Below are 22,362 nucleotides of genomic sequence, written 5' to 3' on the forward strand. Positions count from 1 at the left end.
TGAAACCAGCTACTCCGGTGAGTTGTACTGCCCCCACCCTCCTGGCCTTCCGGAAAGCCATGAAAACCTGGCTTTGCTGGCAGGCCTGAGGCCGTTGAGCAATATCATCTAAGTCCGTCCTATGTAAGGGTTTTATCTTAGGCGTTTTAAATTGTTTTTATATTGGTTTTACTTGTTCGCCACCCAGAGTCCGCAAGGAATTGGGCGGTTTATAAATTTAATAAATTAAATTAAATTAAATAATAATACAGTATACACTGTACTTTATATTCACTATGTCTTAAGATATTTGTAAATGAACTTTCCCTGTTACCCTTTGAGTGAATTGAGGATACACAGAAAATATAATGTCTAAAATACATAATTCATTAGCTGTGATATTTATGACTTTTATGAGGTTCACAATACATTATTTAATCTTTCATATACGTAACAAAACTATTTACAATTTTGACACCACTGAGAATGAAGAATAATTGTAATTGCCTAGATCAGTGATGGTGAAACGTTTCTGCTTTGTGTGCCAAGGGGGTGTGCGCACACCCTCCTCCCTGCACATGTGCACAACCCCTTCCGCCTCTGCGCATAGATCTCACTAAAGCTTGGGACAGTGAAAAAACAGGCACAGAAGTTGAGAAAAACGGACTTCTGGTTTGCCCATTGTGCTGCTTTTTGCCCTTCAGAGTTTTCAGGGAAGCTTCCCGAGTGCAAAAAACAGCACAACGGGCAAACCAGAATATATTATATTATCAGCTTTTTGTCATGTTTTCTAATCTAGATGTTCCTCTACACTGCTTTCATATTAGTTATGTCTCTAATCAAAGTAGGCATTTCATTAGCATATTTACTCCATTAGTTTAAAATGTATCATTATTAAAATAATGTGGCGACCATCATATGCGGTACTCTGAGCACATTAGGAAGAAATGAAGACTAGTCCAACCATATCTCCGGGACCACCTTCTGCTGCCCGAATTCCAGCGACCGGTTAGGTCCCACAGAGTTGGCCTTCTCCGGGTCCCGTCAACGAAACAATGCCGTCTGGCGGGACTGAAGGGAAGAGCCTTCTCTGTGGTGGCCCCGGCCCTCTGGAATCAACTACCCCCAGAGATTAGGACTGCCCTCACCCTCCTTGCCTTTCGCAAACTCCTTAAAACCCACCTCTGTCGCCAGGCATGGGGAAATTGATTCCCCTGGGCCGTTTCAGCTTTGTGTATGGTTTGTATGACATGCATGATTGTTCTTTATATTAAGTGTTTTTAAGTATTGGATTTGTATTGTTCTTGTTGTGAGCCGCTCTAAGTCTTAATAATCTTAATAATAAAATAAATAAAAATAAACATTTGCTGTTCATTAATCTTTGTCAGTGTAGAATGATTATGCAATGCTTCAGATATTATTCTTTAAAAGTGCAATAGAACAATTAGGGGTTTGCACACCACCAAATTTATCTCCCAAATTAATCCCAAACTAGCTATTGGCATGTCTTATTTAATCAAAGGAATCCTATCTCAAGTATTAAAAATGTCCTTTCATCTCTGGTTATTGCTGCAAATACATGGAAAAAAAATTCCCCTTTTCCCTGTTTCCAGCTTCTCATGAAACTCTTGCTGAACTCGTTTTTTTAGGTAGTCTGCATTATAGGAAATGTTGCCTTGTCATAGGGAATTATTTTATTACTAGTACTGTATTTAATTCATTAATTGAACCAATATGTAATTATTCTACAGAATTTCTTTCCCAAACCATACTTTGAGATTTTAGAATTAGCTAATCTAGCTATTCTCAGAAGTGGTGAACTAATTGTTTATTTCCCCTCTGGTCTTATTTTTCTGTTTTTAAAAAGTTTATATAACAAAGCTACCTATAATAAAAAAATTAAATCAAAGCCTGAAATAGTAGGAACAATTTTTTCTTAAGTGATCCTGACATTTAAAATATCCCCTAAAATGAATTGAGTCAACATCTATAAATGGGAATAACATAAACAAGCAGCATTATAAAAAGTTTACTAATATGGTTAAGGAAATGCCAGTATATGGAGTAATGCGCAATATTTTTACACGGAGCCATTATTTGAAAGAGGAAAACCACAAAAAGTTTAACTGAAAAATTTAGTAGCAAACAAAAAAATTAGAATGAGGAAAATAACATTTAGAAGATTAGATGTTTATATATTTGTTGCTTATCTGCACATATAGTCAGTAAAACGCAACAGAAGTGATTTATCACACCAATATTGCACAAAGTAAAAAAGGTCCCATTTAAATGCCTAAACTCACCATTTCTCTCAGCAGCCTTAATGCTATTGCTAATATATTTGATGATGTACATTGTCTTCCCTTTAATCATTCCATGTACGCCAGCAGGAGGGTGTAAGAAAAAGGCTTTCCAAAGTAAAACAAATGCAAGATAAATAAATTAATATTGGATCAATTGTTTCTCACTGGTCAAAGGCCATAAGTCAAAAAACATTTCATGTGGCGAATTCTAATCTTTGTTAAAAGAGAAACAAGAAAGATTTCTTAGTTCATATAATGTTAAACAAGCCATGGATGGAATTTCTTCAATTTATTAAGCTGATATCATTTAAAAGAGGAGGCAAATGGAAGTTATTGGAAATGTATGCTAGTATATTGCTGACTTTATTATAGTTAAGCAAGAATTCCTACCGTAGCATACAGCATAGTCTAATGTTCAAGCAAAACGTTTCAGTTCTGTTCATAGTAAGGAATAAGAGGGAATTTAGAGGTGAGAGATCATTGATGCTTTCTGAACTGGCTTGTTTTCTTGTAGATGTTTCATAATCCAAACTAGCAGTGATTACGTTACTAGTTTGGGCAATTAAACAACTGCAACAAAACAAGAAAGCCCAGGGAGCATCAAGCCTCATATCAACCCTGAGCTACAAATACAGTAGTACTGTACTTCTAGATTCGAGCTGCTCCACATGCGAGTATTCCAAGATACGAGCCACGAGGGGAGAGAAATTTCTTTTCGAGACCCGAGCTCAAATTCAGGATACGAGCCGAGCGTCCACTAGGTGGCGCAGGAATCCTTGCTTTTGGTTATCTCGGAGGGGAAAAACAAAGTCTAAAGCCATTTGTTCCACATACGAGTTGTTCGACATACAAGCTCCCTTCTGGAACGAATTAAACAGTAGAGGTACTACTGTAGTCTCCTTTTTAAATAAATTCACAGGTGCTGATTTATTTATTTTTTGGATGAGTGTTACTAAATCTATTTTAAGATACTAATGGCTATTGGATATTTTTGTTTCCAAAGAAATGTAAAAATAACGGTTTTCATCTCAACTTGTGGGTCACGACTCATTTGGGGGTTGCCTAAGAGCATATTTCCAATGGTCTTAGGAATTGAGATACCATTCATCTATTGTTCTCCAGGTGGGTTCACCAACATACAGATTCCTGCAAAATAATAATCAATAAATCTGTATTGTGGGAACTTCTGAACATGTGCAGAAGCTGAAATTCTGATACTGCGCATGGGTCACCATCTTTGTTTTGGCTTTTTCTGTTGTATTTTAAAAAAATCTATTGGCACTGCACATGCGTGCATACGCAAAGCACACACGTGCCCACGCACATGGGCATGCAGTGCAGGGACAAGCGAACCGTCAGCGTCCTGAGTTTCCTAATAATTTTATTATTTTATGGTCGGGGGTCACCACAACATGGGTAACTGCATTAAAGGGTCGCGGCATTAGGATGGTTAAGAACCACTGGAACAGCTTCCTGACATTAAAAAAACACCCTAAACAGATCACTTAAATATGTCATAAACTTACATGCTCTTTCAATTTGTCTCAAAAATGGAGTTTCAGCTATTAGTGTTAATCTAACATTAATACAGTTTCTCAAAATTCACACATATTTCTTAAACACTGATTTCACCCATAATATTTTGCCTTAAAATCTTGTTTTCTTGAAACATTGACTTTAAAACATAATGTCTGCAGCATTCAGAGTAAGGTCATAAAACCATTTTAAAAACAAACATTGGGGAGCTCATCTATATTTGGTTCTACAAATAGCTCTGGATACAGTAGCCATGATTGAAATTTTTTACAGCCCAGATAGACAGGAAATCATACTTCCAGAAAGACAAGCTCCTGGATGCAATTCCTGTAAACTTCCCTTCAGCTTCCATGAAAGCCATGTTGATAGAATAGGAGATTAGAAATATGTATCATTCTGTATCAAATATATGTAGAGATTTGGAGAAGGAGATGAAGACAGAAGACGTAGCAGCCTGTATATCTTCAGAAAAGTGAGCAGTGTGGTCGGGCGGTAGGAAAAGCAAGTAGGATGCTTGGCTGCATAGCTAGAGGTATAACAAGCAGGAAGAGGGAGATTGTGATCCCGCTATATAGAGCGCTGGTGAGACGGCATTTGGAATAGTGTTCCCTCGATTTTCGCGGGTTCGAACTTCGCGAAAAGTCTACACCACTGTTTTTCAAAAATATTAATTAAAAAATACTTTGCAGGTTTTTTTCCTAAACCACGGTTTTTCCTGCCCGATGATGTCATATGTCATCGCCAAACTTTCATCTGCCTTTAATAAATATTTTTTTTAATAAACTTTAATAAATAAACATGGTGAGTAATGATCTAAATGGTTGCTAAGGGAATGGGAAATTGCACATTAGGGATTTAAAGTGTTAAGGGAAGGCTTGTGATACTGTTCATAGCCACAAATAATGTATTTACTTCCGCATCTCTACTTCGCGGAAATTCGACTTTCGCAGGCGGTCTCGGAACGTATCCCCCGCAAAAATCGAGGGAACACTGTTCTGTGTTCAGTTCTGAAGACCTCACCTACAAAAAAATATTGACAAAATTGAACGGGTCCAAAGACGGGCTACAAGAATGGTGGAAGGTCTTAAGCATAAAATGTATCAGGAAAAACTTAATGAACTCAATCTGTATAGTCTGGAGGACAGAAGGAAAAGGGGGGACATGATCGAAACATTTAAATATGTCAAAGGTTAAATAAGGTCCAGGAGGGAAGTGTTTTTAATAGGAAAGTGAACATAAGAACAAGGGGACACAAGCTGAAGTCAGTTGGGGGAAAGATCAAAAGCAACATGAGAAAATATTATTTTACTGAAAGAGTAGTAGATCCTTGGAACAAACTTCCAGCAGACGTGGTTGGTAAATCCACAATAACTGAATTTAAACATGCCTGGGATAAACATATCCATCCTAAAATAAAATACAAAAAATAGTATAAGGGCAGACTAGATGGATCATGAGGTCTTTTTCTGCCGTCAGTCTTCTATGTTTTTAAGTGTCTGTATAGCCCACAGATGGATGAATAACAACCTTATCTCAGGGAGATGAACAGATGATGCCCAAATTATTCTTGGATCTTTTAGCCATCTTTTAACCGGGGACCCTGAATGAATGTGAAACATTGGGATCATATTGCTGCTCGGAAGAATTTGCTAAAACGCACAGAGCAGAGAACTAAACATCTTAAAAAAAAACTTTTTATAAAAATACACGTAAAACATACACATATACATAACAGGCAAGTAGGGATACAATATTATAGATAGCCTTACATCGATTAATATCAACAATTATATATTCTCGTTAAGAATTTTTTTCATTATTTCAATCAATATTGATATGAATAATTTGTAGTCCAAATTTAAAAGATAGTTAATTGGCAGTTCCTTCCTTCCTATCAGTGTTATTGAAGCCTCTGATCATGTGGACGGTAATCTTGCCTATTCAAGTACAGTGAACCCTCGAGTTTCGCGTCCTCAAGGATCGCGAAAGGGCTATTTCGCTAGTTTGCAACCCGGAAGTAAACTCCACCATCTGCGCATGCGTGCCCTTCCACGCATGCGTAGATGGTGGAGTTTCCCCGCCGGGCAGAGGCTTCCCTGGGTCTTCCCCCTCTTGCCCCGGTAAGACCCCAGCGGCGGTGGGCTGGAGCGCGAGCTTGGGGCACCCTAGCTCTGCTTCCCAGCTGGGAAGCGGAGCCGGCAACAGCGTGGGCGGGCGGGCGGCGCGCGCGAGCTTGGAGCAGCCTAGCTCCGCTCCCCAGCTGGGAAGCGGATCTAGGGAGTCCCCACCGCGCGCGCGTTGCTGGGGAAAGCGCGCGCGCTTGGGAACATCCCAGCTTCGCTCCCCAGCTGGGAAGCGGATCTAGGGAGTCCCCACCGCGCGCACGTTGCTGGGGAAAGCGCGCGTGCTTGGGAACATCCCAGCTTCGCTCCCCAGCAACGCGCGCGCGGTGGGGACTCCCTAGATCCGCTTCCCAGCTGGGGAGCGAAGCTGGGATGTTCCCAAGCGCGCGCGCTTTCCCCAGCAACGCGCGCGCGGTGGGGACTCCCTAGATCCGCTTCCCAGCTGGGGAGCGAAGCTGGGATGTTCCCAAGCGCGCGCGCTTTCCCCAGCAACGCGCGCGCGGTGGGGACTCCCTAGATCCGCTTCCCAGCTGGGGAGCGAAGCTGGGATGTTCCCAAGCGCGCGCGCTTTCCCCAGCAACGCGCGCGCGGTGGGGACTCCCTAGATCCGCTTCCCAGCTGGGGAGCGAAGCTGGGATGTTCCCAAGCGCGCACACTTTCCCCAGCAACGCGCGCGCGGTGGGGACTCCCTAGATCCGCTTCCCAGCTGGGGAGCGGAGCTGGGATGTTCCCAAGCAAGCGGGCACCCAGGGAAGCCATTGCGCGAGCAACGGGGTGGGCGGGCGAAGGGCGGGCGGCAGTAGAAGCAAAAACACCATCTGCGCACGCGCAGATGGTGTTTTTACTTCCGCACCGCTACTTCGCTAAAAATCGATCATCGCGTGGGGTCCTGGAACGGAACCCTCGCGATGATCGAGGGTTCACTGTACTTCATTGAATAATTCTATCATTATCTTTTCCAATGTGTTTTGTCTATTTTTGTATAATTGAACCAGTATCCCAACAGGGCCAGGAGTTTTATTGTTTTTCTGTTTATTCAGAACCGTGTGATTGTAATTAGTCTGTTTAACATGTTTTAATTTTTTCCTCTTTGACGTATTCCCGGTCATATAGTTTTGTAAAAAAAATTAAATATTATATTCTTATTTTCTTCCTTATTGTGTTGTACCCTTCTTTTCTCATCCTGTAAATTGTCAATCATTTTCCCTCTTGTTTTCTCAATTTATATGCAAGCCATTGGCTTGGTTTATTTGCATTTTTGAAATAATTTTGCTTGACCATCCTAATTTTTTGGGCCAACTCTTCTTTATTATTCAAATTTATTTCATGCTTTATTATATATCTGTGTTCTTTTACAGTTTTATTTTGAGGATCTTGTTAAAGTTCCACTTCCATTTTATTTAATTCTTCCTGTAGAGTCTCTTTGCTTTTTCTTTAATTTTTCCTTGCCAAGGCTATTGTTAACCCATGTATAGAGGCTTTTGTGTGTCCCAAATATTTTGCAATGATGTACAGTATCCTCATTTATATTAATTTAGAAAAATATCCTTAACTTCTTTTCAAACTTTTCTCAGTATTCTTTATCTTTAAGTAGAGATTGGTTCATGGTCCATCTGATTTTGATTTTCTCCTGGTAATTTTTAACTTCTTTCCTATTGTTCTCTATTGCTTGCTGAGTTTTAATCACTGACTCCTGGATCATCATGAATTTGTTGTGTTGCCTGTAAGCTAGTTGTTGAACCTGGTTTCTCTTTGCCTAACATGCTTTCAATAGATCTTTGCTGGTGATGATGATGTTGTTATAGTAGGATTTGATGCCTGTTTCTTCCCTAGTTTGGTTATAGTTGTTGTGCTGGTCATTTGAAATGTTTGACATATGTATTTCCATAATAACATATAAACTATTATTTCATATTTTTGTTAGTAAGTTAAATAGTCTATCCTATTATATTGCCAATAGTATTTATCCAACTATTATTTAGATGGATGGATGGATGGATGGATGGATGGATGAAAGAAAGAAGTGGGAGGGGCGAGAGAGAGATTTTCTGTCAAAAATCAATATACAGTGTTCCCTCGATTTTCGCGGGGGATGCGTTCCGAGACCGCCCGCGAAAGTCGAATTTCCGCGAAGTAGAGATGCGGAAGTAAATACACTATTTTTGGCTATGAACAGTATCCCAAGCCTTCCCTTAACACTTTAAACCCCTAAATTTACAATTTCCCATTCCCTTAGCAACCATTTAGATTATTACTCACCATGTTTATTTATTAAAGTTTATTTTAAAAAATGTTTTTTAAATGCAGATGAAAGTTTGGCAATGACATATGACATCATCGGGCGGGGAAAAACTGTGGTATAGGGGGGGAAAACCGTGAAGTATTTTTTAATTAATATTTTTGAAAAACCGTGGTATAGACGTTCCGCAAAGTTCGAACCCGTGAAAATCGAGGGAACACTGTATATCAAATCCCAGTAAGGGTATGTATAGCTGACAGGAGCATAACAAGCTCAAAATAGATCTATACTAGGCTCCCTTCCTTTTCACTTATCAGCAAAAATATGTACACATACATACATACATACATTCTATTTTTTTCCATCACAGAATATTATTTTAAGATGCGCCTCTTCAATTAAATTGCAAACAATTTCTATTTATATATGTATGATTATTATAAATTATATATGTGTATATATATATGTATCGGCTATCAATAAAATTAACTGCCTTGGAAATGGCCCTGGGTTGGGCCGAGAGGCAAAAAAAAAAAAAAAAGGAGCTGTGATGTTCCTTCAATATACCAGGGTGATTCAACACAAAAAGTAACCCTTCCCTGGTACAGAGCTGAAGGGATTGGATACTGTAGCCTAGAGGATAATTCTCTTGCCTTACAAGGCAAAGGTTGCAGGTTCAAGTCCCAGTGGATATGGCTAGCTGATGAGGCCAAAATAAGGCCGAAATAGATCTATCCTAGTCTCCCTTAATTTTCAAATTCAGCTTAAACATGTGACACATACAGATAGAATTGTCGGCTATCAATAAAATTAACTGCCTTGGAAATGGCCCTGGGTCTGGGCCGAGAGGCAAAAAAAGAAAAGAAAAAAAGAGCTGTGATGTTCCTTCAATATACCAGGGTGATTCGACACAAAATGTAACCCTTCCCTGGTACAGAGCTGAAGGGATTGGATACTGTAGCCTAGAGGATAATTCTCTGCCTTACAAGGCAAAGGTTGCAGGTTCAAGTCCCAGTGGGTATGGCTAGCTGATGAGGCCAAAATAAGGCCGAAATAGATCTATCCTAGTCTCCCTTAATTTTCAAATTCAGCTTAAACATGTGACATATATATATATATATATATATATATATATATATATATATATATATATATCTCACATGTTTTTTTTGCTGAATTTGAAAATTAAGATATACAGTATATATAATTTATGGCAAAGGCTGCAAGTTCAAGTCCCAGTGAGGGTATAGTTAGCAGATGAGGCTAGAATAAGGCCGAAATAGATCTATCCTAGTCTCCCTTTATTTTCAAATTCAGTAAAAACATGTGACATATATATATATGAAGGTCTTGGCATATTCGGGTTTCTTCCCGTGTAGGTTTCAGAGATTTCTGGCAACGTTTCGACAAGGTTCCACTCGTCATCTCCAGGCTGGTGCTTCTGTCCTTGTTCTAGGGCAAACAAGGACAGAAGCGTGTATAAATGATATTTATAATATATTCTAAATACAAAAATGTAATTAGAATAGAATAGAATAGAATTTTATTGGCCAAGTGTGATTGGACACACAAGGAATTTGTCTTGGTGCATATGCTCTCAACGTACATAAAATAAAATATACATTTGTCAAGAATCATGTGGTACAACACTTAATGATTGTCATAGGGGTCAAATAAGCAATGAAGAAGCAATATTAATAAAAATCTTAGGATATACGCAACAAGTTACAGTCATACAGTCAACATGGGAGGAAATGGGTGATAGGAATGATGAGGAAAACTAGTAGAATAGAAGTGCAGATTTAGTAGAAAGTCTGACAGTGTTGAGGGAATTATTTGTTTAGTAGAGTAATTACTAAAATATAAATAAAAATATAAATGGCCACTACATTTCAAACCGTCTTGAATTTTACAATCACACAATTTCCAATTACAGTGATCCCTCGATTTTTGCGATCTCGATCTTCGCGAAATGCTATATCGCGATTTTTCCCACCCGATGACGTCACTCTCTTCCTTCCTTTCTCATCTTTCTTTCTCTCTCTCTTTCTCTATCTTGCTTCTTCCTCTCTCACACTCTCTTCCTCCCTCTCTCATCTCTTTCTTTCCTTCTCTCTCTTTCTCTATCTCTCCCCCTCTTGCTGGCGGGCGGCGGGCGGGGGCATCAGCGAGGAGCCGGGGTTTCCCCTTTGCGTGGGCGGCGGGGAAACCCCGATCTTCGTCTGCTCGCTGCTGCGTTTTCGTTTCTACTACTCCTTTACAATTGCTGCTTCTGTCAGTTCTGAGCTTTAAGTTCCTGTTGCTCCTGATTTCACCTTGTTTTGGGGTAACTTTTTCCTTCTCCGGTTAAGCTTAGGTCACACTCTTCTTCTTCCCTCCGGCTGTCACTACTTAGGCCAGCCAGAATGGCCAGTTTTTCCTCGTCAAAGTTGAGGGATTTGGCATAGTATGTATTATAGATTTGCCATCACTGAATTACCATGGATTCTTTCTGTAGTCAAGTATGGAAGTAGCCTTTGCATATGTGTTAAAACTGTATTTATGCCATAAGCAACCGCATGCCAATGTTTAGCTATTTGCCAGTTTGTTTATTTGTGATTCAAATGTATTGCCTGGCTAACTCCAGATTCTTGTGCCATGCAAAATTTTAAAAAAGCAAAGTCATAAAAATAGCAACTTAACTTAAAATAATAACTTAAAATAATATCTATATCTCTTTTGCACCATAGCTAATGGAAAAATGAACTGATATACCTTTCTGATAGATTCCCCCCACCCCCCTCAAACACTACTAAGCTCCAGGACAGGATAGTTCCTGAAGTTAATGCACTATACCAAATCATTTAAAGTGCAATGGTCCATACATTAAATTATCAAGTACTGTACATTTGAACTCCAGAAAGTACTGACTGAAAAATCCCCAGCTAGGATAAAAGCTGTTGTATACTGTCCCCTGGTGGCTGAAATAAGTAATGTGTTGCATTAGCCTTATTTTCCAAAGTTCTATTACAGATGTAATAGAAGTTATGCAAAAACATATTTTTGTAGAAGAATTAATAAAGTATACATTTTGTGCCTCTGACTATATGGATGTAGGGATGTGTATACATGCAATGTGCATGTGTAAAAAAGCAAAAAAAAACATTTGGGAAATGGAATATGAGTTTGGGGTGTGAGAGAAGAGAGAAAGAAGAGGAAGTGTATTTTGTGAAATTCTTTTCGGTGTTTATGCAATAAATTTTATGATTTACCAATCCTAAAATAAGCAGCTATTATGTGACTGTAATAACGTTCACAAAACTTTCTAAAAATGGAATGAGTCCCAAAAAAGATTGGAAACATTACCAGAATTACAGCTACCTCACTGCGGAGGTGCCATCAGGGCCTTCCTTGATGGTGGTGACTAGCCAAGCCCTCAAGGGCTGGGGAATGTCCAGCCTTTATGTCTCCTTCTGGCAGAGTCCCACCACACTAGGTGCAAAAGGGTGCATTCTGGGACTGCCAGATGCTGCCACCTCCTGGTCACAGTAATCTCCTAGAAACCAGCTGCTGGAGACAGCTGAAGTGCTGTCCATGAACTGGCAAGGCAAAATGGATGGAAGGACCCCAGGGCCCACTGATTAGCCTTCCATTGCCTACAACCCCACAGCGACCTGCTCAGCAAGCAGCTCTAAAACTCAATGCCCAGCGAAATGTTTTTCCAGCGCCTTCTGCTGTTTTTTAGCCACCTTTAACTTCGCCTTGGTGATCTTCCGGGAATTGGAGGACAATGAGTGGAGCCTTTCTCTGGCCACCAAGCTGGCAGATTTTGCCTGTACCAGAGGTCTGGAAGCTCGTTTCACTGTTGGGGGAGATCAGAATCCATTATGATGGACAGGAGAGGCAGATGGGAACAAAAGACAACAATAATAAGGTACCCCGGAACAGACAGTTGCTTACTACTGAGGAAAACATTTTTTTTTTTGGGGGGGGGGGGGGAGAGGAATAGAATGCCATAGTGGGAGCAACAGAGCAACCAGCAGGAAAAAGGCAGACTTACACCAATGTCTGCTGCTCCTGTGCCAATGGAAATAGGAGGACAGCTACTAAGGGGGACTCCTACTCCAGATAGGAGGCACTAATAAAGTGCTGGTTCAGGAGCAACAAGGATGACTATTGAGGCCTCCAACTGGGGCACTGCAAGGCAACCATGGGTGAACCTTGATCAATGCCAGGCCTGGCTCCCTGTCAATGACTAGCTGCCAAACCGAGGTGGCAAGTCCCTGGATTGTGGTTACCAGACAGAATACAAATGTCAATATGGCGGCTTATTGATATGAATGATCTGTTTGAAAAATGCGGCTATTGGACAAAATGGCGTTCCCACCGAAAAAATGGGCAATCCGACAATAATTAGTAATGCCTTACTGAGGCAAACAAGCAGCTGCGACACCGCAACAGTTCAAATATAAATAAGTGGCAAGCCACTTACCGAAGAATCACTCCAAAGTCTCAAGCACTCAAAGGCCACTCAAACGGCCCAAATTCTGGAGCAGAAGGCCCACACTGCAGCAGAAAACCCACTAAGCAGTGAAAACAGCGAAAAAAGCCAAAGCGATAAGCTTGTGCCTATGCGAGCAATCCAAAGGGCCGGAAAATAACAATCAAACCACTAGCTGGCTCTGCAGCCAAAAGGGGCAGCTCCGAAAATGGCCAAAACGAACAGCTGAGGCTTCCACCAGTCAGCTAGGGACCTTGGAAAACAACCCCCGCCCTCCCCAGCAATTCAAAGGTAGCTTGCCTGGGCACCCAAAGGCAATGCGAGACAGGCACTCACTGTGAACTCAGAGAGCAAAATAATATTGTTCTGGTCAAAGGTCCAAGGAAAGAAGAAATGAAAAGAAAAATCAGACAAAGTCCAGGATCGTTGAATAAAATCAACCCAAAGCTCATAAGAGCTGAAATAAAAGAATCCATAAGCTGAGAACTGAGTTGAACGACTAAGGATGACATCATCAAGGAGGTGGATCTGCAGAAAATTCAACCCAGTCCATAGAGCTATGGGGCTAGAGTAACCTGTCCTGGACTCTTCTTTCGATGTGAGGGGAAAGTGTTTTAGTACAATCAACCCTGGTTTCAATGCCAGAAATCAGTTTTAGCTCATGAACAAGATCACGAGTATTTCCAATCTCCTACAATCATATAAAAGAATGTTATAAGCATTCAGCGTTCTGCTGAATGAGCATGATTATCTAAAAATTGTTTTGCAATTCTTTGTGCATACTATTCAAACGCAAAGGCCTTGGGATAGAAATATCTAGCTGAATGACATACAAGAAAAAATCTAGTTTATATGATTATACTACGTTTAAACTACTATAATTTACTTCATTAATTTGAATGAATCAAGGATCACATATTAATATTAAATATTTTAAAAACTGTATATACTTCAGTAAGAAAATATGCAATTTACTTTCCAAATTCTTATACTTTTAATAAAGCAATTCATATACATACCTCCTTTAATCCTTTTTTAAAAATTGTTAAGGCTCTCATTCATAGACTTCAATAATTCAAGTCCTTTTATCTTTATTGTGATTGTAATTGCAGAATAAGGAATAATTGTTGATGTATTGGGTTAATTTTCTTTAAGAGTTTGTGGATTTTAGTGCAAATTCTAAGTCTTAGTTTAGTGAAAATTCTAAAGTCTTTGGTGCAAATTCTAAGTATTGCACCAAAGATTCAAAAATATTTCTCCTCAGATTTGCAGAAAGTATCTTCCCATTTTATGTATATTCAATACAAGATTTAAAAACGGAAAGCTTGTTGAAAAATAGATGTAATAGGTAACAGTTCTTATCAAACAATCTTGTAAATCTATTTAAGGCGGGCATGGGGGCTGTGAGTGATGAAACTCTCTCTGGCCGATACAAGATTATTGGATTGGATGAATCTGTGTGAGTATACATAGGGTCTTTTAAAATGTTTTAGCAAATTTTCATACTTTTATAGTTATTAGATTTCTTATATATTGTTATCTTTAATGTTGTACACCGCCCTGAGTCGCCTCGAGAAGGGCGGTATAGAAATCTAATAAATGAATGAATGAATGAATGAATGAATGAGTAAATAAATAAATAAATAAATAAATCTAGTAATGGAATATTTAATGGCTTGCACATAGCCTACATAAAAAGTTATGTGAACTTAGAACTTCTTTCAGACTATTAGAGCATGGGAAACTAAAGTGTTGGTGTAATATTATGTAGTAAATTCTTGTGGGACAGTCAGATGAGGATGCAATAGCTACAGTTAGATAGTGGGCAGAGCAAGTGGTGTAAAAGGGAGTCTCAATGGTTTCTCAGGCAGAGGGACAATTGTATTTTTATACTTGCAAAATTATATTAATCTTGCAAGTAGCTTTAAAATAATATGGATTTAGCTCTGTGATGGCGAACCTACGGCATGGGTGCCAGAGGTGGCAGGCGGAGCCAGATCTGCTTGTGAGCCGTTGCTCTAGCTCAGCTCCAATGTACATGTGTGTGCTGACCAGCTGATTTTTGGCTCATAAAGAAAGCTCTAGGAGGGTGTTTTTGGCTTCCAGAGAGCCTCCGAGGGAATGGGAGAAAGCATTTTTACCTTCCCCCGGCTCCAGGGAAGCCTTTGGAACCTGGGGACTATGAAAACACGAGCCTAATTGGGTCCACCAGAAGTTGGGAAACAGGCCATTTCCGGCCCCCAGTGGGCCTCCACGGGATGGGGGAAGCTGTTTTCACCCTCCCCACACATTGAATTATGGGTGCGTGCATTCAAGCTCTTTTGGCATCCAAGGGAAAAAAGGTTCGCCATCACTGATTTAGCTTTTCAGATTTCCTATCTAGTCTATCTGTAAGGCAAACCACCAATGAGCTGGCCAGCTTTTTGCAATTCCTCTCTGAAGAAAGATAGGATTTAAGATTGCCCACTAGTGCTCCAGACATTTGCTTCTTGCAAGAAGACCAAAAAATATTGGTTTCTAATACATTTAGCACTTGCTCCAACCATAGTCAGCATCTCTAAAAGTTCATATACTTTCTTTTCTATCATTTTTGGAAATCGTTTGTTAACTGCTTTTTAGCTATTAAGAATCTAAATCTAAAAATATCAGTTGAGCTTCCTTCTATAATTAGTAAAAAAAAGTTTACACAAAACTTTAAGGCCTTTTTTAAATAAATAGCAAAAGGAGAGTAAGAACTTTGTTTTGCCAAACTTACAAATGGACTCAGGCTCCAAATGGATGTGAAATAAGATGTTGGAATTAAACATAACAATCATCTCCACATAAAAATGCTTTAAAAAAAATTATTTTAGAAAAAATAGAATGGGACTTTGAGTTGGCTCTAGAAAGTAGAATGAAGCAAGGATTGCAGTTAAAGGAATAGAAAATTTAGATTCAACTTACATATACAGCATGATGCAAAATATTTTAACATTTGTCATACTGAAGAATATTTTTGAACAAGGGACTCAGAAATTAATCTTAAAAGTGTCTGTCACTATAGATAGACAGAAGAACACATTTTGCCTTTCAAGATTGACCAATTTTAAAAAGAATTTAAAAATCATAGGCTTCAAAAATGATGTGGATAATGATGCTACAACAGACATACAAAGAAATCCCCAATTGTTTTAATGAGTAAAAGAGATACACAAGTAACATTCCAGAAGAAAAATCTGGATCATTTTCCTATATTAAAATTTACAAAAGAGGCTTGTTAAATCATTGAAAAATTTATGAAAGGATAAAGAAAAAATGAAAATAAATCAAATTCTGCATCAATATTTGAGAAAACTAAAAATGAACATTGTTAAAAGAAAAAAAGAAAGGAATATGAAATTACAGTAGTTTATTTGATCAAGATTAAAATAGGTATGTTGTTATCTTTCCTGAACTTTCCTGAACTTTTTCTGACATCAAGACTGAAATTAGGAGTTTTAAAGAATTATTTACATATAGATTTGTCATGTTTTAAGAGAAGTTATTAAAATTGTTTATACTTATTAAAGGGGGAAAATAAATTCTCTATACATTTTCTTTTCTTTTCCCCCATTTTTTCCTTCTTGTTTCTGAACCCCTCTTTATTTTATTTTTATTTTTTGTTTATAAAAATTACAATTTACTATTGTAATTTCACTTTTTAACAACTTTTTACTATTAAAAGAAATAAGACATGAGGCCTACTGAGGAATGCCATCATTCAAAGATGCCTTCTATATCAATTGCTCACGATAGAAAAAAATCCCTAGAGAGATGTAGCTTAGCCAGAACTGAATAACATGGACCACTGATTCCTGTTATCTGAAGAAACAGGCAATAAATCTCAAAGGTGCATATTCCACTTTATATATATTTTCTTTTACTTTAATAGTTAATACAACTATTAAATGACTTATGTGGTCGACTTATGACCACAATTTAGCCTAAAAATTTATAAAGTGAAAATTTGTTAAGTGATTTTTGCCTCATTTTATGACATTTCTTGCCATAGTTGTTAAAATGAATTATTTTAGTTGTTAAGTGAATCTGGTTTCCTCATTGATTTTGCTTCTCAGAAGGTTGCAAAAATTGATCACATGAACCTGGGATACCACAGCGATCATAAATATGAACCAGTTGCCAAGCATCTTAATTTTGATCACATGATCATGGGAATGCTGCAAAGATTGTAACTGCGAAAAACAGTTATAAGACACTTTTTTCAATGCCGTGTAACTTTGAATGGTCATTAAATAAACTGTTGTAAAGTCGAGGACTACCTGTACTATGTATCCTTAGCTCTCTTATCATAAATTCTGAGCCAGGGTGGCATAGTGGTTAGAGTGCAGCACTGCAGGCTACTGTAATTCAGCTAACTGCTAGCTGTAGTTTAGCAGTTCAAATCTCACCACCAGTTCAAGGTTGACTCAGCCTTCTATCCTTCTGAGATGGGTAAAATGAGGACACAGCTTGTTTGGGAAATATATTTATATTTAATTGGATTTGTATGCCGCCCCTCTCCGAGGACTTGGGGCGGCTCACAGCATATGTAGTAGACATAACAATACAATAAATACAATTAATACAATTTTTTTTAAAAAAATTAAATTCTAAAACATTTTAAAAAACATTCATTAACGTTCATCCCAAAAATTACACTAAAAATATTTGTTGGTCAGGGGAAGATGTAATTACCCCAAGATGAGTTTTTAAACTCTTTCGGAAGGCAAGGAGGGTGGGGGCAGTGCGAATCTCCGGGGGAAGCTGATTCCAGAGGGCCGGAGCCCCATAGAGAAGGCACTTCCCCTAGGTCCCGCCAACCGGCATTGTTTGGTTGATAGGACCCTGGGGAGACCAATTCTGTGGAACCAAGTGAGTCCGGTAAAATCCCAAGCACCCTTTGAAAACCTTCTGGATCCATCAGGTGTCTGGGACGGAACCTCCTAATCGGTTCCGCCTCCCTGCGGGGAAGGATTGGAGAGTTAAAATCAAGCTGATTCTGTAAACCACTTAAGAGAGGGCTGTAAAAGAACTATGAAGCAGTATATAAAATCTAAATGCTATTGCTAATGCTAAATGCTATAACATTAAAGGCAGTTACTTAATCATAAATACAGTAGTCATCGCATATTATTAGAAGGTGAATCCTTTCAGTGAGAAGCAAAAACACCCAATATTTGAGATTAGCATTTAGCACTTAGACTTATACACCACTTCAAGGTCCTTTACAGCCCCTCTCTAAGTGGTTTACAGAGAGTAAAGCATATTGCCCCCAACAATCTGGGTTCTCATTTGGTTGTTGTCATTCTGAATTTATCCTGTCCAAGATTTTTTTTTTTCTGCTGGTCTTGTTCTATCTCTAAGTATTCACATATGTTTTCCTTTTTTGGTTAGCAAGATACTTTCATCTCCATTTGCTGGTATTGCTCAGCTTTTATCCACATAACCAAGAATGGAAAAATGTGCCTGTTATTCCAAGTTGAGGAATGACAGAAAGCTTTACTAATGGCTTGCCTGATCTACAAGAGGAAAAAGTAGCCTCTATCCATTCAGCTTTTGAAAAACACATTCAGAATTCACAGTTTATGGAGGAAATTATAACATCTCTGCATACATGTTGTACTATGATTTTTTAAAAGCACATTTCTCTCTATTTTCTTTGAATGGGGGAACTGAGAAATCTCCCCCAGGCTTTTATATTTTATGTTTGGGATGTATGTGTTGTATGATTTTAATCTTGGGGTTTTTATATATCTTTTTATTATTAGATTTGTTTTAATGTTACACTGTTGTTTATTATTGTTGTGAGCCGCTCCAAGTCTTCAACAAATCCAATAAATAAAAAATAATAATAAATAAAATAAAATTGCAAGATTAAAAAAAATATATTAGAGCTTCTGCATATATTTTAAATACACCATCTGTTAGCATCCAAAATCACTTGATCCTTAAATACATTCCTCTATAAGGTAATCTCCTCGTGTTTGTGGAGGTTTGTTTATGATTGTATAAAAACACCAGTAATACATCTTTAAAAATATTTTTCTGCAACATGCCCTGATGTTATGAAAGGGGGAAGGGAATGGCATCTAGCCAGGGAAGGCAATGCCTTCTGCAGGCAACTATCCCAATTGCTCCCTCCGTTCTTGACCGCAAAAAAAAAAAATATTTTTTTTGAACCCTCCCGGGGCAGCTGCTTTAGGAAGGGCGGGTAGGGAAAAACAGCGAGCCGCTGCGAACGGAGTAGCGACAGAAGGCTGAAATCAGGGCAGAGTCGAGGGAGAAAACCCCCGTTTTAAAAGGGTCGCGCATGGGGAGCAGCGGTGTGGCAGGCCGTGACCGAAGGAGGATGTGCCGTCTAAGCGGGAAGAGCTGGGCCCGAGCGGGCTGTTCGGCAGAGACCAACCTGTCAGCAAGAGAGTGGTAAGAGCCGCTCCGCTCGGTTTGCTCTGGGACTGGAACAAGGATCCTTCTGCGCGGTGCGGCATTGCTCCTCGCTGCTGAGGCTGGTGCGGTCCCTTCGCTGCTGGTACTGCTGCTCCTCCCTTCTCCGCCGCCCGCCTTCTCCGGCTTCCCGCCTGACATAACCATCCCCAGCAGCAGAAGCAGCATCGCTAACTCCTCCTATAGAAATGATCGCGAAGTCAGAAACCGGCTAGGCCTGCAAAAGGGGGTCGGTCTGTGCATAAGCACGCCCGCCTCCTCTCGCCCAAGGGGAGCTGCTTTATGTCTGGACACAGAGACAAATGCATTTTTTGGAGCTCTCCAAGCTGGCCTAAGGCCAAGCGGAGGGTCTCCGTACACAAATACCCTTATGTGCTGAGGCAAACATGATCTTCTGAAGGATCCCCCCGCCCCCTCTACAAAAGCACCCACTGGTGTCTATTATTATTATTATTATTATTATTATTATTATTATTATTATTATTATTATTATTATTATTATTATTATTATTTGATTTGTATGCCGCCCCTCTCCGTAGACTCAGGGCGGCTCACCACAGTGATAAAAACAATATATACAGTAATGACAAATCTAATAATCTAAAATAACAATAGTACATTTAAAAAGTCTAAAAAGCAAGGAACCCCAATATATAAAAACACACATACAGTCATAAATAGAGAGGTTAAATAAGGTCCAGGATGGAAGTGTTTTTAATAGGAAAGTGAACACAAGAACAAGGGGACACAATCTGAAGTTAGTTGGGGGAAAGATCAAAAGCAACATGAGAAAATATTATTTTAATGAAAGAGTAGTAGATCCTTGGAACAAACTTCCAGCAGACGTGGTTGGTAAATCCACAGTAACTGAATTTAAACATGCCTGGGAAAAACATACAGTGATCCCCCGCTCGTTGCGAGGGTTCCGTTCCAGGACCCCCCGCAATGAGCGGGTTTTCGCGAAGTAGCGCTGCGGAAGTAAAAACACCATCTGCGCATGTGCAGATGGTGTTTTTAACTTCCGCAGCGCTAGCGAGGAGCCGAAGATTGGGGGCGGCGCGGCTGTTTTAAAACGTCGCCGCCGGCATGGGGGGCTTCCTAGCAGCCCCCCAAACCCGGGTTGGGGGTCCGGGGGGTGCTGGCAAGCCCCCCATGCCGGCGGCGACGTTTTAAAACAGCCGCGCCGCCCCCAATCTTCGGCTCCTCGCTAGCGGGCAGGCAGGCGGCGGACAAGCTGTTCGCTGGCGCTCGCTCTCGCCGCTTTCGAGCTGAGTCCTGAAGCGAATTCGCTTCAGGACTCAGCTCGAAAGCGGCGAGAGCTAGCGCCAGCGAACGGCTTGTCCGCGCTCGCTCTCGCCGCTTTCGAGCTGAGTCCTGAAGCGAATTCGCTTCAGGACTCAGCTCGAAAGCGGCGAGAGCTAGCGCCAGCGAACGGCTTGTCCGCGCTCGCTCTCGCCGCTTTCGAGCTGAGTCCTGAAGCGAATTCGCTTCAGGACTCAGCTCGAAAGCGGCGAGAATGAACGGCGTGGGCGGGCGAAGGGCGGGCGGCAGCGAGGAGTTTGCGTGGATTGTGGGGAAACTCCTTGCTGATGCCCGCTGCTCGCCCTCCCGCCAGCAAGAGGGGGAAGACCCAGGGAAGCCGCCCAGCAGCTGATCTGCCGGGCGCCATCTACGCATGCGTGCCCATAGAAAAAAGGGCACGCATGCGCAGATGGTGTTTTGACTTCCGGGTTGAAAAATCGCAAATTACCCTGTTCGCAATGGTCGGGGACGCAATAACCGGGGGATCACTGTATATCCATCCTAAGATAAAATACAGAAAGTAGTATAAGGGCAGACTAGATGGATCATGAGGTCTTTTTCTGCCGTCAGTCTTCTATGTTTCTATATCATGCACAAAAACTACATAGCGCCATTCCACTAGCTATGGGAGGAACCAATAATATGAAATCTCAAAAGTATATTTTTCTATATAATGATGCAAAATCCAGACGCCTGAAATTTCTCAGTAAGATTGGAGATGATTATAATACTATAAATGCTCATGAAATTTGGGGCAATTTTAATTAGTAGAGTTTCTTCTGCATTATATTGGTCTGACATTTTTTGTGTTTACTTCCATATGCTCATACTGTAATTTGGAGGCGTGCTTCCCCATCCATAAAGGTCACATTAACTCTACAAGACTAATACTTGATAGACTTGCCCTCCATGAATTTATCCAATTCACTCTTTAAAACTACCCGCGCATCTATATATAATGGCTTACACAAATTAATTGAGAGCTATGAGAGAAAAATATCTTTTTTCTGTTAGTAGTCTGCTAGTACTCCTAGTTTTCTAAACCTATTTTTATTATACTTAGGAATTATTGTCAGATTTCAAGATCATACTGGAAAGAAAATTGGTGTGATAGCTTTTCAGCAGAATCACCACTTAATTAATAGAATCTTCTAGTTATCCAATTGTTTTTGTTATAGAAAAATAACAATAGTAGTAAGCATTTTTACACTGCATCACAAATTCTGAGACATCATCAAGACACTAGTAGTCACTACCATCAATTTATTGCTTAGATTTCTTCTTTCCCCCTGTTAATAGTTGAAAGAGAAAGTGGCCAGCTATAGCTAAATAAAATTAAAAGTACAATAATATAGTTTTACAAGCATTTAGTAATTGTGTATGTTTATAATTAGTAGATTTTGGAGGAAATGGAAATATTAGTTACAGAAATAAAGTTTATGTCAGATGTTAAAAGAAAGTAAATGATGGATTCTAGGAAAGGTATCATGTATTCCTTCATGTAAGAGTGCCTCAATTAAAAAATACATAGCAAAGAATATAATATAGCTTCAAGAGGTGCTAAATATATATTGCTCAAAAAAATAAAGGGAACACTCAAATAACACATCTTAGAACTGAATGAATGAAATATTCTCATTGAATATTTTGTTCTGTACAAAGTTGAATGTGCACAACAGCATGTGAAATTGATGGTCAATCAGTGTTGCTTCCTAAGTGGACAGTTTGATTTAACAGAAGTTTGATTGACTTGGAGTTATATTGGGTTGTTTAACTGTTCCCTTCATTTTTTTGAGCAGTGTATATTTTTTCTGTCTGGGAAAAAATGGAACTATTTATATCAAACTGCTAATCTACTCTATTGCATTAGTTCAATTAAAATAATTATACAGTATATGTAAATTATTTTCTGCTACTTAACTGCAATAGTGATAAGAA

The 22,362-nt window shown here is 39.5% G+C and overlaps 1 protein-coding gene across 3 annotated transcripts in view; it reads right to left on the reverse strand.

Moving 5' to 3' along the window:
• The window catches only part of SGCE (sarcoglycan epsilon), a 48,757-nt gene extending 29,450 nt beyond the window's left edge, over positions 1-19,307 (reverse strand). Inside the window, exons 1-2 of one of the 3 annotated variants that reach the window (XM_070726702.1) lie at positions 19,085-19,254; positions 2,283-2,387 (exon numbers count right to left, since the gene is read on the reverse strand). In XM_070726702.1, the coding sequence (XP_070582803.1) occupies positions 2,283-2,387; positions 19,085-19,166 (187 nt within the window). In that variant the 5' untranslated portion in view covers positions 19,167-19,254. Of the gene's footprint in view, positions 1-2,282; positions 2,388-19,084 lie in introns of all 3 variants that reach the window. The other 2 variants (XM_070726700.1, XM_070726701.1) reach the window with 2 other exon arrangements.
• Positions 19,308-22,362: the final 3,055 nt, after the last annotated feature.

The sequence above is a fragment of the Erythrolamprus reginae genome, chromosome Z (genome assembly GCF_031021105.1).
Source record: "Erythrolamprus reginae isolate rEryReg1 chromosome Z, rEryReg1.hap1, whole genome shotgun sequence".
NCBI classification, from domain to species: Eukaryota; Metazoa; Chordata; class Lepidosauria; order Squamata; family Dipsadidae; genus Erythrolamprus; species Erythrolamprus reginae.